This window comes from Chanos chanos, chromosome 14 (assembly GCF_902362185.1).
Source record: "Chanos chanos chromosome 14, fChaCha1.1, whole genome shotgun sequence".
Taxonomy (NCBI): Eukaryota; Metazoa; Chordata; class Actinopteri; order Gonorynchiformes; family Chanidae; genus Chanos; species Chanos chanos.
Genome location: NC_044508.1, coordinates 13,748,938 through 13,764,877, shown reverse-complemented (window position 1 = coordinate 13,764,877; position 15,940 = coordinate 13,748,938). Strand labels below are relative to the sequence as shown.

Genomic DNA, 15,940 nt, shown 5'->3' with positions numbered 1-15,940 from the left:
GTGTTGAGAGATTTGTGCTGTTTCAGGCTCTCAACCTCTAAGTATCCAAAGACTCAGATAGTTCTACATGGGTGAACTCCACCTCGAAGCAGCTCTTATAGCCAGAGAGAGGAGGAGAGAAATGACTTTCTCTCTCTTTCTCTGTTCGGTAATGTCTCCATTCAGATGAGCCTCTGTGCGGCTCATAACTCTGGAATTGCTCTCAATGGTCGTACCGGGAATCCCACCCACAGTTCTCTCCTTCCGGATTCCAACTCTAAATCCATTAGGGAGGGACCGTCTTTGCCCAGCGGAAAGCTGCAGGGTAATGGAGAGAGAGAGAGAGAGACAGAGACAGAGAAGGGGAGAGAGAGAGAGAGAGAGAGAAAGAGAGAGAGGGATTTTAGATGGCCTGTCTCTTAAACCAGTGTTTGAGCTTTCACCGGTCTATAGCCAAGCCACCAACCCCGCTGATTTACCCTGCTGAGAGGTGTCCATTCAAGTTAAAAAAAGATCAACTTAAGCAGATCAACTTTTTTTATAAGCTCAGTGCTAAGTTTTTTTTTTTTTAAGACTTGTGTGCAGTCATTTCAGTAAAGCTTAATCCCCAGCAGACAGTCAGGCCTCCCCCTATAAATCTGATTATGGATCATAAGATTGGCTGAGGGACTACTGTACAGGGCTTAATATCCACCAATGGGGATGGAAGGTGAAGAGATGTAATATATTAGATTGGTTTCATCACCATGAACATCATTACAGAAGCCTTTTTTTCTCCCTGTGTGCAGTTATGATCTGTTTATCATTATTAGTCTTTGTGTGTGTGTGTGTTTTGCGTGTGTGTGCTTTGCGTGTGTGTGTGTGTGTGTGTAAGTGCGTGTTTGTGTGTCTGTGTGTGTGTGTGTGTGTGTGTGTGAGTGAGTGTGTGGGTAGGTGTTCAGTGATACTGTGTCTGTTCTGTAATGAATGTCTGCTGCACAGCAATTTGATGCCACCACATTCCTCTGAGCTGATAAGATCTACACAGCCCTCAATCTCTAACCCAGAGAGTGAGTGTATGTGTGTGAGAGAGGGAGATAGACAGAGAGAGAGGGAGAGAGAGAGAGAGAGAGAGAGAGAGAGAGAGAAAGAGAGAGAGAACATCTACCCCACCTGTCACAGTCTGGAGAATCCATAACACTCAAATGGACTGGGAAGAGTCTGGTACTTAGTAGACATGACAGGTCTGATGTAACCTGCCACAGATGTGATGTGGACAGTGTTTGAGGGAACTTTTTTTTTTTCCTTATTAACTACCTACATCTCTCTCTCTCTACTAAACAATCAAGACATGATAATCTGGTCCCAAACATTCAATCTTGATGCACTAATAAAGCTGGATAACCATCTTTATTTAATATGTAACAAACCATGCAAAAATCAAAAATTACAAATATAATTTTATTTGAAACCATTCATTTTTATCACAGTCAAGTCAAACGATGAGAACTGATTTTTTGCAAAGTCCGTAGGATGTTACCTCAGAGCTTGTTTGCTTGGAGGTGTTCACTTTTATTTATTCTAAAAGCTAATCATTTTGTTCAGTTACATTAGTATGGTAAATCACTTATTGCATATTCCTTCGCCACATGTTGTATATGTACCCACACAATGGACACATTTCAACCACAAAAGTTATCGTATTCGTTCGTAAATTAAACTGAGGTATTAATCATATAAGAAATCAGCCGTACCGATCAGCCAAACCGCGCGCGAACTATGGCTTGTATACTTTGGTATCACGTGGTCACTTTGGTTATCGTGAAGTCTTTTATGCTTGGCAAGCCAATTTCCTCAAACTCCGGACAGCGTGGTTGCCAAGCATTACTCAATGCCGCGACACTCAGCCACTCATATTCACAGACGCACAAAGAATTCTAATTATACTGTCAGGTGTATTCGAGGGAAATACACAGCTTGGTCAGAATAGGGGATTGTGAGAGTGAGCGGTTTGTAATACTTCGTCTATCATCTTCAACTTATCGACCTGTTTGCTAACCGAAAGCCAAACAGAGAGGAGGCGTGAGATTGGGACTCAAGAGAGGGTTGTTTTTGGGAGACTGTCCAGCTGCGGACGTCAAAATCGAAGGATGGGGATCTGGCTGAGTCCCAAACATTGACTCTCCTGCCAGCACCAGCTCCTCCTTATGTCTTGGGCAAAATGCACGGTATTTACCAAATCCTCGTCCAAATAACACTCAGTCTGCGCAAGAGAGCGAAACACTGGATTGCAACAAAATCTTTCATCGTCTCCAACCGTTACAGGGGTCTACCATGACTTTTTTGTTTAGCCAAGAGCCCTTAATGGACTAATCAAACCTGTGCACACCGGGAAACCGTTCAACGACTTTTTGTCACTCGATTCATTTTCCATTAACATCATAAGGAATGTTTGGAATAAAGAAACGCAGGCTGTTCGGTGTTCTTTCGGTACCGGTAATTGTGGCACTGGTGTGCTGTGCTCAGAGGTAAGTGGTAAGTGCTGGTGACAGCGCGTGAACATGGAACGACGGTGCCGTTTTGGTGAATAGGAATAACTCTCTTTTTTTCGTTTCAGCGCCAATGAACCAGGCAACATGTCATTTGTCAAAGAGACAGTGGACAAACTGTTAAAAGGATATGACATTCGCCTTCGACCTGACTTTGGAGGTGCGTAGCATTTGATTTTAAATGTTATGATATTTTGAGTCAACTTTCAACGCTGTAATCTGAGCGCTTCAAAAAAATAGTTAAACAAACACACGACATATTTATATTAAATTAGTTAGTGAAATTACTTGTTTATTTCAGGTCCTCCGGTAGCAGTTGGAATGAGTATAGACGTGGCGAGTATAGACATGGTGTCTGAAGTCAATATGGTAAGTGCTCCTGCTGTCTCATCTTCATCAAACGAGCTATTCTTTGCTAATGAGCCGTTTGTTATCAACCTGCTGCGCAACTTCAGGAGTGACGGAGTATTGCACGGGACGTTGCCTTACTCCTCACCTAAGCTCTCAGATAATGGACTGCGGTAATGGCATGAATTCCTGGTGCTATTGTCTGGGGACTGTCCATTACTTTGTATCAGTGGGTTCTGATCCCTGCTTATCAGTGATGCTAGTCTCGATGTTATGGCGTTATCCATGGCGTTAAACCCATGTGAATCAAAGCCAACGCATAGGAGAAACATAAAAGACCAGAAGCAGAACAGAACAGTCAGGTTTGTGGAACTTGTTGTCGGATTGTGTTTCTTTTGCAATGCAAATGAGCTTTTAGATTTGTCACTTTCATCGCGTATGAAGCTATTATTGTCGGGTAGGTGTGATTCTGTCTGTAGGAGGGCTGCCTGTGCATTTGTCAGGTCACCCTTAAGTGCATCTCACGAAAAAAACAAAACAAAACAATACCATAATGTACCAAACGACACTACTGACTCTGAGTATCTGCAGCAAACCTTCCACAGCGGAAACTTTCCTCTGGTTTGAGTACCAGAGAAAACACACCTGACAGACAGAGTAGTCAACAAAGTGCAACCCCGCGCAAAGCCAAACATCATCTCTCAGCATAAGACTTAAAATGGTTATTTATCAACAATGTAAGCTCTCTCCCAAACCTTGTAAGAGTCCACACTCCTGTCTTCAGGGGTTCTGTGGGCCACCTGAGGGAAAAAGTCAAGAGCCTGTAAAAAGGAACGACAGAACCAGATACTCAGATCATTCATCCTTGGCCTGAAATATTTTTTGCGGATGCTGAGTGAGCACGCCACAGGCCCTTGAGTTTCCGACAGGAAGTGGCTAGACACGTCGTTTTGACAGGAATTTATGACTGGATTTTTGGTTTGGTGCATTTTGAGTCAGCACAAGCTTTCAAAAATGAACTGCTATTCTTAACGCCTTCGTAGCGCTAAGAGCTGATGAATATGGATATACCGCTTACGTGTTTCTAACTGGGACAAAAGAAAAAAAAAAGTGAACCCAAACATTTTGATCATTGACAACATTCCCTGATGACTTACGTCCTGTTTCTACATTTTAATTTAAGCAGTTACTGCATGTCGAAAGCCCGATCGCACCTGGTGGAGACAGAGCCTCGCTCTTCCTCAGTGGTGACAGCTTACATCACCATATGAGACCACACGGTCGCCATGATGACCGTACCCAATCTGTGGTCTTAATTAAGGTCAGGTTATATTTCAGATGAGACAGCCTTTTCATACCCTCCATCGCTATTGGTCAGAAATGATAGCGGTGGCAGTCAGGCCCAGTTTAATGACCAATCAGAGGCCGCAGGGCACATGTGTTGTTGAATGGATTAATTAACTTTGACTCACAATACAAGTGGAAAACACCTGGACCTTCAAGCAGGTGGCTTTATTTTTGTTTGTATTCGTATTTGTGTGTATTCTCTAATTAAAACGAATAGTGGTAAGCACATCCTTAGGTTTGATGGCGAGAGTTAAGGCCAGGTGAACTAATCTTGTATTAAGAAGGAAACCTGTCTCTGGGCGTGTGTTCAAGATCTTGTCCCATATAGACTGTCCCAAAGTTCACTCGTAGATCAGAAAACTGTTACGACACACGCCATTTGGTGGCCTGACTGGCGCCTTCTTATCAGTGTCCTGACAAATGTGCTAAACTATGTCATCTAATGAGACTTGTAGCCTATATCTAAGCTTCAGCTCTTTTTCTCTTTACATTCTAGTTCAGCACAGGCTGGCCATCAGTCAGTAGCTGAACTCTAACATGAAATAATTGACAAAGCCATTAAGGGTGCTATCCATGGTCCTGAAAACTGTGGCTCCATTACTATTAGTTTAAAGACAGTGCTTCTGATATTTCATTTTCTTTACTCTGTTTCATGTCAGTCATTTAGCAGTGATTTATTGATTTATGTTTTTGTTTTTTGCTATATTAGCAATGTGAATAATTAATCAACACTACATGCATTGTTATTAACTGCATACATTATTAACTAAGTCAAATTCAATGTTATTTGTATCATGGATGGAAATTGACTGTCAGCATAAAGTATTCATACACATCCTGTTTGTAATCCAATGCAGAGAAATTTTTACCCTCTCATGGCATTAGTCTTTTGAACAGCACTTTCAGTCTTAGAAGAGTAAGGTAATAAAGTGGGTGCTAACTGGATTATAAGACTAAGAATGACAGCATCCTATTTCAACTCAGTTAAGGGATTACCTCTCTTTAGAGGTTCAAATCAGGATTATGCTCCCTGCGTTCTCTGTGGGGATGCAGTGACTCTGAGAGGCTGAGAACCTAGGACGACTGGGGATAAAAGTCCCCTTTATAGCAACAGCGTGGTGGAGTGTAAGATGGATATGGAGAAAACCCCTAACACACACACACACACACACACACACACACACACACACACACACAGATAATGGACACACCCACAAATTGTTTACACACTGGGAAACTGTTTGTTGATGGCCTTATAAATCACATGTCTGTGTAGTCAGTGACAAAAGGAGAATAGGTCTCTGCTTGGCGCTGTCCAAGGTCCTGAAAAGGCTTCACTTGTCCATACTGTTTGATTCCTCTTATTGTACTTCCTATCCGTGGCTTTTAGTTGATGAATTAGTTTTTAATTATGACTTTACATTGACAAAATGTTTGTAACACAAACAAAATCAGAGGAGATAGCAACACATTAACCAGTATAGGGAACAAGCTGGAAGTCACCTTTGCTTTCACAAAATCCAATAAGAAGTCAGCTTAGTTTGTTTGAGCCCATCTATGGAAAAAGCTCTTATGGCACTGACAATTCATACCAGCACATGACCATGTGCAGACACAGTGTCTAACCTTCGTAGAGAAGGGCAAACTGAACCGCAAGCGCTACCTGTCCACAGTGCGTATTACCGTGTTTCCCAGGTGGGGGACAAATGCGTGACATTGAGGGGATTTTACTGTCGCACTAACGCGTGTCGTGTTGACTTTTATGTGCCGGCAAATCACGAAAGGGGCTTTATGGTGGCCAATATGTAACGCAAAGCAGTTTTCACTATGCGTGTGGTTCATTTCAATAAAAGGCTTTTTGCAGGGTTCTGTACAAGCTAGCATAATGGAACCTGGCAGCATAAAAAAAAAAAGAAAAAGCTTTAAAAACTTCAATTATTCAGTCTGTTGTCAGGTTTGTTTGTTTTTTTTTTCTTTTTGAAATGAGGTATTATTTCTGTAACATTTTCACTTGAATGTCCCTTTCCATTTTTTTCTCCTTCGTTTAGTCATGCTTTCAAAGTGCTTGAGAATGAGTTTGAATCTGGAACAGTTGCTTTTTATGTTTCGCTACTTTGCCGATCCATGCGTTTTCTTGTGGCTGCATCACTGCTCGCCTAAAATTCTGTATTTTTCAATATCCTCATCCAGTGCTTTGATAAAAATAAGAACACTTACAAGTAGCCCATTAATAAAAAGCTGACGACACAGAATCACAGACTCAACAACAGAGAGATTCACAAAATGCTTGTACATAACAGCGAGGCAGCTGAACTCTATTGACATTGCTACTGATACTGGCATTGAAAATATCTCCTATGATATTGTGTGTGTGTGTGTGTGTGTGTGTGTGTGTTGATTTTGATAATGATAATGGATTCTGTTGCCTGAGTCTTACTCATCATAATGTCAGAAGATTGTGGATTCGAATAAGTATATAGTTTAAACCCCAGTGACTGAAACAGCAGTGACGGTTAACACACTTTTGATTGATATGGTCACAACTGAACGATTCCCATCATATAGAAATAATCCATTGTCTTGACTGTGGGTCAGTGTATGCATGTGCGTGTGTGTGTGTGTGTGTGTGTGTGTGTGTGTGTAAGACACAGGTGTAGCATGATGTCTCATTAGCTTAGTCTTATATGTATGAACCCAGAGATTAAAAGTCAGTGCTCTGAGTTTCTGCTACTCCTCTATGAGAAATGCACACACACAGACACACACAGACAAACACACATGTGCACACACACTCACACACACACACAGACATACACACACACACACACACACACACACACACACACACACACACAAACACACACATTCGCGTGCGCGCGCACACACACACACACCACAGACACAGACACACACACACACACATGCACCCAATGAAGCCCTCAGCACACAGGCTATTTTTACAACCTCTTGCTGTCAGACTCAATGACAAAAGCAATAGTCCCAGGGGTCCAGTACTGACAGGGCGGGAAATTAGTGGAGAATTTGTGATTTCCCCTTCACAGCCTGAAACCGCTCTGGCATGATGCCACTCAGTCTGGATCTCCACTCTTTCATCAAATGCCTTAAACACGAAAGGACGCATGCATAGCAATACGGTCAAGATTCTTTCAAGCCTCATTTGCAGAGGGGAAGTTATACTATCTGCAAGGCATATTTGACTCGATTTGCAGTGTTTAAACAGCTTTAAGCGTACAGTGTTTTCCATGCATTGATATTTATATAGTATAAATATCAATGAAGTGGTGAATGCACCCTACTCACACAACAACTTCAAACAGGGATTCCCTTTATTTTACAGCGGGCTGCTGCCTAAGGTTGTAACCCTGGTTCATTTTTGTAGGCAGAGCTTCGTATGATGAATACTGAGGTGACATGGAAACCTGCTTGTTCAGAGTTGTACGTTATCAGTTGTAATGATGGGAGGCAGGTAGTGATGGGGATCTTAATGTTTCCCATGAGATATCCACTGATCGCCTGTGTCTGACAGGTAAACAGGAGAAAGAAGTGGAATCAGGTGTACTGCAAAAATACACACACACACAAACACACACACACACACACACACACACACACACACACACACACACAAGTACATTTATGCATATGTACACATGCATGCTTGTTATACATGTACAAATGCACACACAAACATAGTCACATGTGGAACACAATGGAACTATCCAGTAGGAAAAAAAAAAAATTCAAAATTCGTTCTTGATGGCCTGTCATGTGGATTGTTTGTGTAAGAAGTGCAGAAACTTTAAAAAATTTAACACCTCTCCATAAAATTAATTAATCACGATTTTAGATCTGACAAGCCATGCTGCTTACACAACCTTTCCTGAAGGAGTGCCCGCATCGAGAATATGAAATTATGCCGTCTGTCAAAATGTACTGGGAACAAGCAGAATATTTCCCCAGAAATCAACAACATTCAAATATTATCAATGTTGTTTCCTTGTGCTGCGTGTCTACAGACAGGATCCAATTCAGAGCAGTTAGCAAAGCCTGGAGAAGGGAACAGCATATTTTGTAGAGTGTTGTGACAAGAAAAATATTCATATGTCATTTAACCTAATAATAAATTGTGCTGCTTCTGGAAAATGTGCTTTTGAAATGCAGAAATGATATTCCATCTTTGCTTGACAGTTCATTCTAATATTAATCACTAACGCATATTTCCTTCATATCGATAACACATGCGTTGTAATCCGCTTCTAACTCAGGTACACATGCGCACGCACACACACACGAACACACGCGCACACACGCACACGCACACACACACACACGCGCGCGCACACACACACACACATATACTCTAAACGTCCGCACATCCTCCTGGAACATTCAGCAACATTTTTAATGTGATGCATAATTTCAGCTGGAAAAAATGTTAGAAGTGCTTGTGTGCTACTGCGTCACTGATAAAAGCTGTGTATTGCTGCTAGTTGCTCTCTTTCACTTGCTTTTAACTACAGAGTGAACCTTTTAGAAGATTCCTTCTTCTGACCTCATAAAAAACTGCAGTCTGGGCACTGCGGTTACACTCTTATGTTCAACTTCTCATAAGAGGTGTCTGGGATTTATCGATTGATTCACCACTTAGCTCTCCTCTTTTTGGAATACAGAATGGTTTAAGTCCTTGGTGTTTGGTTAGACTTTGGGGCATTTTTAGTGGCTGATGCCTGAGTAAAAGCAGCTTTTGCCCTGATCTGCAACACTAGCATCATAGTGTATGAAATCTTGTGGTGCCACATCTGAGAGAGTCTTACAGGCAGTAACTCTGTAGCTCTGTCTGATGAAGCTCAGAGATGACAGTGCCTGTGTGTGTCTGTGTGTGTGTGTGTATGTGTGTGTGTGTGTGTGTGTGTGTGTGTGTGTGGCTATTGAGTGTTGTATCCTTGCAGATGTCCTGGCATTGAAGACCTCAGCGGATATGGCACGCGCACACACGCGCACACATACATACACACACACACACACACACACATACACATATACACAGAGGGAGAGAAAGAGACATAGACAAAAAAGGAAGAGAGAGAGAGAGAAGAGAGAGAGAGAGGGAGAGAGAGAAAGAGAGAGAAGAGAGAGAGACAGAGAGAGAGAGAGAGAGAGAGAGAGCGAGAGAGAGACACTGGTGGAGGAGCCAGTTCGTCATGCAGTCAGGGAAAGCAGGAGGCCCAGTGTGACTGCAGCTTCTCTTCATCAATACTGAAGTGTGAAATTGACAACATCTCACTTAGAGCTGCATACATTTGAATGATATCAGCAAAGAAACTTAGTTTAGTTATCGCTGTATAACCATCATAATAAAATTCACTAAATTCTGTGAGCATGATTTCTTATGATGACTTTGTAATTAACGTCATCACATAAAACCATTAGACTTGCCAAAAAGACACTAGGCAATTTGAATTGTTTTAAAAATACTAGTAATAAATTAGTACAATTCATTAGGACAGAATATATGAGGAACAAACACACATTTTTTTGGGCAAAAACAGAAAGTATTGCTTGTGTTCTGTCACTATCCACTTTCCATGTTCCTGTATTTCTCTAGGTGGGGAAGACATTGTGAATAAAGACTTTTAATACTAGCAAAGCAACAGTATGAAATCACTGAATAGAGACACACAGCAGGGCCAGAGATTCAGCACGGCCGCCCAACCGCATTGGTGAGAACCGTTGCCTTGGAAACCAGCACCGTTTTCAGTTGCGATCACAAGATGTTTGCGGCACTTATTCAGGTGAAGAAGGAAGTTTCCAGGGGGTGTTACAGGAACCTCTGAAATAACTGTTTTCGTACAACGTGCGGAAAAAAGTACTGAAAACACAGCCCCAGCAAAAAAGGTCATAGACATACAAACACCCTTTGTCCTCATACATTCAGGTGAAACGTTTTGGTCTAATCAAGCATCACTGTGCGTGACTGTCTGTGAGACTAGCACTGAGACAACAGGAGAAATGATGAATGTTGGTAATTAACTCTCTCTCCTCAGATAAACAGCCTTGTGCTCTTTGTCACATTTCATACAACAATGAAATACTTCAAAAGCTAGACTAGACATTAATAAAAGGGTTCTCCTTTGTTAATTCCTCATTATGAACTGGTTTCTATTAGGTTAATTAATCAAAGCCAAAAAAAAAAAAGAAAAGAAAATGACATGCAAGCTGTCCGATTTTAGTCGTTAGGTGTGCGAGTTTTGGAGTGTAAGTCCTGACTGAATTTTCTCCCATGTGTTTCATTCAGCATTTTATCAGGACACTGGTTAGACAGGTTCTGAGAGAGAGAGAGAGAGAGCAAAAGAGAGAGAGAGAAGGACAGAGAGAGAGAGAGAGAGAGAAAGGGATGCAGGGAGATAGATAGATAGAGAGAGAGAGAGAGACAGACAGACAGACAGACTGACAGACAGGCAGAGAGAATAAGGAAACAAGTGGACGAGTTGACAAGATCTCACAAGGTATCGGCCCAGAGCCCAATGCTAATGTGTGGGCGTGCTGCAGAGAACATGTCGTCAAGGAGACAAGATTTATTTATATATTTAGCCCTTTGTTTGCCCCTCTTCTACCTTTCCCCCACCCGCCTCATGTATTTTTAGCCCGATAGTCGGCTTAGAGCCCTATAATTGTCTAATCAGGGTGTATTTCAGTGTACGGGAATGTTAACCCAGGCCTTCCGTAAGTGCCTATTAATGGAATATCCAGGATAAATATATATGTTTGTAGAGTCAGCAGCTGTGAGAGCAACAGGTGCATTCCACAGACTCTGGTGCAGATCCTGCTAGTGAGGCAATAATACACTCAGGACCCTGATATACTAAGTCATGTTCTATATGCAAATTCCAACCTGAATCCGGTGTGTAATTGGTCAAAGCTCTAGTAGCACATCAATGATTGGTCATTTGTTTGGGCACATGCAAATGAGCCTTATGAGAGAATGATTGTTGGTCTAATATAACCCATTGTCTTTGTTAGTCAGCTGTAAGTGAGGTTATATACCTAATACAATTAAGAGAAGGAAAAAAAATTGCAGCATTTTTGATGATTGTTTGCTTTCACCTTGTGAGAAATCATTCCTCACAGGACTGCACTGCATTGCTGAAAGGAGCGTTAAACTTTAAAATTTAAAGGCTCTGTCAATAAGGCCAACACTCGCGCCACTGCAGAGCCCTGAGGGCCCGTCTCCGCTGGGCAGTCAGAGGAGAATCCTAACGCTGAGGGAGAGCAGGATGGAAAAAGCTGAAACAGAGAAGTCAGTCCCTTTATGCCGTAATATCTCCCGCCTGCTGCAAACAAATAAGGGTTTGGAGGCGTGCTCTTGTGTTCTCCTGAGAAACTGGAATAGGTTTTCAGAGATGAATTGTATTTTGTTTCCAGAGGACGTGTTCATTTGAATGTGAAATGAGGGTGAGAGTGTGACTGGATAGAGACAGACAGCAGAGTGTTTTCTGTTTGACCTTTCACCGTTGATCCTGCTTTGACAGGCTGATAATGAATGATTCATTGGCTGATTTTAGTCAGCAGCGTAGTGGTAGGATAGCCTCAAGAGAGACAACACAAAATGAAATATGAGCTGAAATTCTCAACAATCCAGCATTCCCAACAAGCCAGATCTTTAACCACACACATGCTTTCCAAACGCTAACTGTGGACGAATGTTTAGTTTTTCTAAATGAAGTTTAATGATTTGAGATAGTGAGTAGTTAGTAGGGATGTTGGTAAACTCGCTCACTGTGTTAAGTACCTTTATGGGTAAGATTATGACGGAAACTCTGGATCAAATGGCCTGTTGCAGCAGAGACAGCGAAGGACTCCCAGGGTTTTTCTTTCAAATCTTTGGAGCTTTTCGCTGCTATTCTGGTATTCCCAGCAGACATGCTGATGTTAAGTTGACATAAACGATGTTTGACTGACACACCGTAACCGTGTCGGTGTGCGTGAGCGTTCAGTCAGTGCCGTGCCTGATGACACCATAGACACGCATCCTCCCTTTGTGCCTCATTTATTCATGCCAGTTTAGAATAACTCCTCTCTTTTTGTTTTCTTTCTCTCTCATTCTCTCTCTCTCTCACTCCCATTTTCTCACACTCACTCCTTGTGAATTGAATTTATTAACCGAGGTTGAAATGAGATACAAGAGCAACATTTGTTTTGGGATTTTTTTTTTCTTTCTTTTTTTAGTTTTGAATAAAACATGTTTTAGCCTACTGCGTTCACCCTTCTGACAAACACTGAATGGTTTGGTTTTTTTTAGTTCAAACTGAGGAGTGTTTTTAAAGGACATGAAAGAAACTTTTGAATGACAGATCATTTTAGTGGTTTTATGTAAAACTCTCACAGGGAGAGACATGGTGATTGAAATATCAGCCAAATCATTACTCATGTACTGTAAGCAACAGAGCTGAAATAATCTGAAAGTCTGCTAAGGTCATTGGATGCCTGATTCAGTACTGGACATATGGAGTCAAATGCAGGCTCACATTCAGACCAGTTCAGGCCATATGGACAAAACAGGCTGGTCTGAGATATTGACTTTCATATAACTCTTTTAATAGATGAACTGGCTAATATTTACACCGAAATTTCAACAATGTGAGGTGATGCTTTATAACAGAAAACACTTTCTTCCGTTGTTACTGAAGAATATCTGGAATATCTGGCATGGTAATAAGTAGTTAAGTATCTGAATGTTACTGAGAAAGCCCCTTATTCTAACCACAACAAAACTGATACAGTTTAGATTAAAATTACAAACCAAAGCCCTCAATCAAGACTGTTTCTCAGTCAGGATTACCCTCTCATTCCAGATGATATGTTTCTCTGGGGGTTCGTGGTCGGATGAATATTTTAGGCCAAGCAGGTTTGTTTGGAGGGGTGCTCCCAGCACTTCTGTGAATAATTGAGAGCCTTTTCCGTGTAAAGAACAGATTTAAAGTACGGAACCCGCGGACTGGTTCCGTGTTCTTGGGGGCGTCTGAAAGTGTTTACCAAGGCATCCTGTCACAGATGTTTAGTAGCTAACAAAGAGAGGGCATGCCGGGTCACTATGGCAATGAACTAACAAAGGCGTAAGAACAAGTAGGGCGGGCCCACAACATGGTATGTTAGAGATGATTGGCCAGTGATATGGAAAGAAAGATCAGTGGTTTTGTTGTTATTGGATTGTATATGGCTTTTGGGAGTGCAAAGTTTGAGATGTAGCCTTAAATGTGCATGGTCTGCTGAAGCTGGATTCATGAGGTAAGCATACACAAATATCTCTACTGCTTGCAAAAAAAAACCCCCACTCACACACAGTTCAATCATTAGCGCACACGCCTGTGAGTCCAGACTGAAGTAAGGACAGACAGAGGTTGTAGTACCTGATGCTAAACATCAGTTAGCCAAAACAGCCATTTGCTTTCAGATTTGCACAGGGATTTGTAGACATATGTAGAGAGCGGTGTACAGAGCACTCTTGAACATGGAAATCGGTCCTTAAACTTCAGATAGTACGGTATGTAATGAGGAAAATCTGTTTAATATGTCTTCACCTATGTTGAACGCAAGTCTTATAGAAAGGGGAGGTAGAGAGAAAGAGACAAGAAGAGACATGTAGAGAGCAGTGAGGTGAAGTCCAACATCCTCTGTTTCAGACAGCCAGACAGTTGTGTGTGTGTGTGTGTGCGCGCACGCGTGCGTGCATTTGTGTGTGTGTGTGTCCAGTTTCCTGTGATGCTGAGCTCAGCTTTGCAGCAGTAGCAGTGTCAAACTGAGCTTGATCACAAACACATGTTTGCAAATGAGACCTAACAAGGTCTTATTACAACGACAGATTGTTCACAATGTGGCAGGCAGAATACCCTTACTTCCCCCTGACTACCTCTTACAGTACACACACACACACACACACACACACGTATGTCCTTAGTTTCCCCCGGCTGTACTTTACACACACACAGACATACATGCACACAAGTGCACACTCACACACACACACACACACACACACACACACACACACACACACATTTATCTACATTAGAGTCAAGCTGTCCAGTGTGCATTGCATACAAAGCAGCTTAAAGGGAACACCTTTGGGACTTTGACTGCGTATGAACTCTACAAGAACAGCTCTCTCTCATACATGTGACATTTCAGCGATCATATCTAATACAATTACCCTCATGTTGACTGCTTTGTAAGATTCAATTTGTATGTGCTGTTTGACAGAAGTAATGTAGCGATTAGTTCAAAAGCAGACTGAAGCAAAGTGGACCATAGTAGCTACAGAATGTGATATTATTTTTTTCTTGTCCTTTGTCAGATTCAGTCCTAGACAAGATTTCACATCTTTGGTCAAACTCTGCAGTAACACAATTCATTCAATAAGCCATGAGCTTTTTAACTGGTTGATAACTTGGATCACATGTGATAAAGCATACATGTACTTTTCACTGGGTCCTCTGGACTTGAGTAAAGAAAAGCTGATCTAAGGATCTGAACTGTCCTGAAAAGAATTTCATCTCAGACAAACTTAAAAATGACAGCTACAGGGCAGGTTGTTGCAATTCCAAAATTGTCAATTCTATAAATATCACTCTGACAACCAAACAATCCAGAGGCTGCAGTCAGTGGATTTGGAGCTTTGACCCTGGAAGTGTCTACTATACTCTGTGTGTGTGTGTGTGTGTGTGTGTGTGTGTGTGTGTGTGTGTGTGTGTGTGTGTGTGTGTGTGTGTGTGTGTGGAGAGAGAGAGAGAGCAAGAAAGAGAGACGAACAGTCCATGAACCTCAAGCTGTTGCGACAGCCTTGTTTGTTGAAGTGAGATTTCAGCTTCAGCTGGAGGAACTACATCTTTTTAAAATATTTATCACAGTGGCATTGTGAAATGTCACTTGCTTGTGCAATGTGCCACACTCTTCTCTTAAAAGGGATTTACTGCCAAGTTATGTCTGACAAAAACCCAGCTTGTTGCCAAGTAATGTCTTGCCAGTTTGTATCATATAATACCAATTGGCCTTCATTATTCAAAATATTCTTCATTAATACTGCTTTTACAATGAAGAAAAAATGCAGCACTAACACAAACAACTTTATTACATGGTAGTAATTCTCTTTAAGCAAACAATTAATTTCAAAATTTCTATGACTACGATTTTTAAATAAAGTGAGTTATACAGGGTTCACATGTCTAGGAATGCATTTAAATAAAGAAGAACCTTCACTAGGACAGACTGGCAAAACATGACGATGAACAAGTTATCAATCCTTCACTGTTTTTTTTTAAATATTTTTTCCAGCTAATTTGGCTGTTTAAATCTCCACCGCACAGTCCTGTGAGTGTATAGTTCTCGTGTGTAATCATTTCTGTCTTCACTGTGTTTTGCAGGACTACACGTTGACCATGTACTTCCAGCAGTACTGGAGGGACAAGCGTCTGGCCTACTCTGGGATCCCCCTCAACCTTACTCTGGATAACAGGGTAGCTGACCAGCTCTGGGTACCAGACACCTACTTCTTAAATGACAAGAAGTCTTTTGTTCACGGCGTGACCGTGAAAAACCGCATGATACGCTTGCACCCGGATGGTACTGTCTTGTATGGACTAAGGTGGGCGCCAAAGCGGCTTCCTTGAATTTCCTTAAATTTATTCTGGGAATGTCTTTCAGGATGAAAAATTATTAGCTGA

General features: G+C 41.6%; 1 protein-coding gene across 5 annotated transcripts in view; it reads left to right on the top strand.

Annotated features, from left to right (window-relative positions):
- The first annotated feature begins 2,406 nt into the window (after positions 1 to 2,406).
- The window catches only part of gabrb3 (gamma-aminobutyric acid type A receptor subunit beta3), a 29,713-nt gene continuing 16,179 nt past the window's right edge, over positions 2,407 to 15,940 (top strand). For all 5 annotated transcript variants that reach the window (XM_030792055.1, XM_030792051.1, XM_030792053.1 and 2 more), the window contains exons 1-4: positions 2,407 to 2,486; positions 2,576 to 2,667; positions 2,809 to 2,876; positions 15,641 to 15,861. In XM_030792055.1, coding sequence (XP_030647915.1) covers positions 2,407 to 2,486; positions 2,576 to 2,667; positions 2,809 to 2,876; positions 15,641 to 15,861 — 461 coding nt within the window. The remainder of the gene's footprint in view (positions 2,487 to 2,575; positions 2,668 to 2,808; positions 2,877 to 15,640; positions 15,862 to 15,940) is intronic.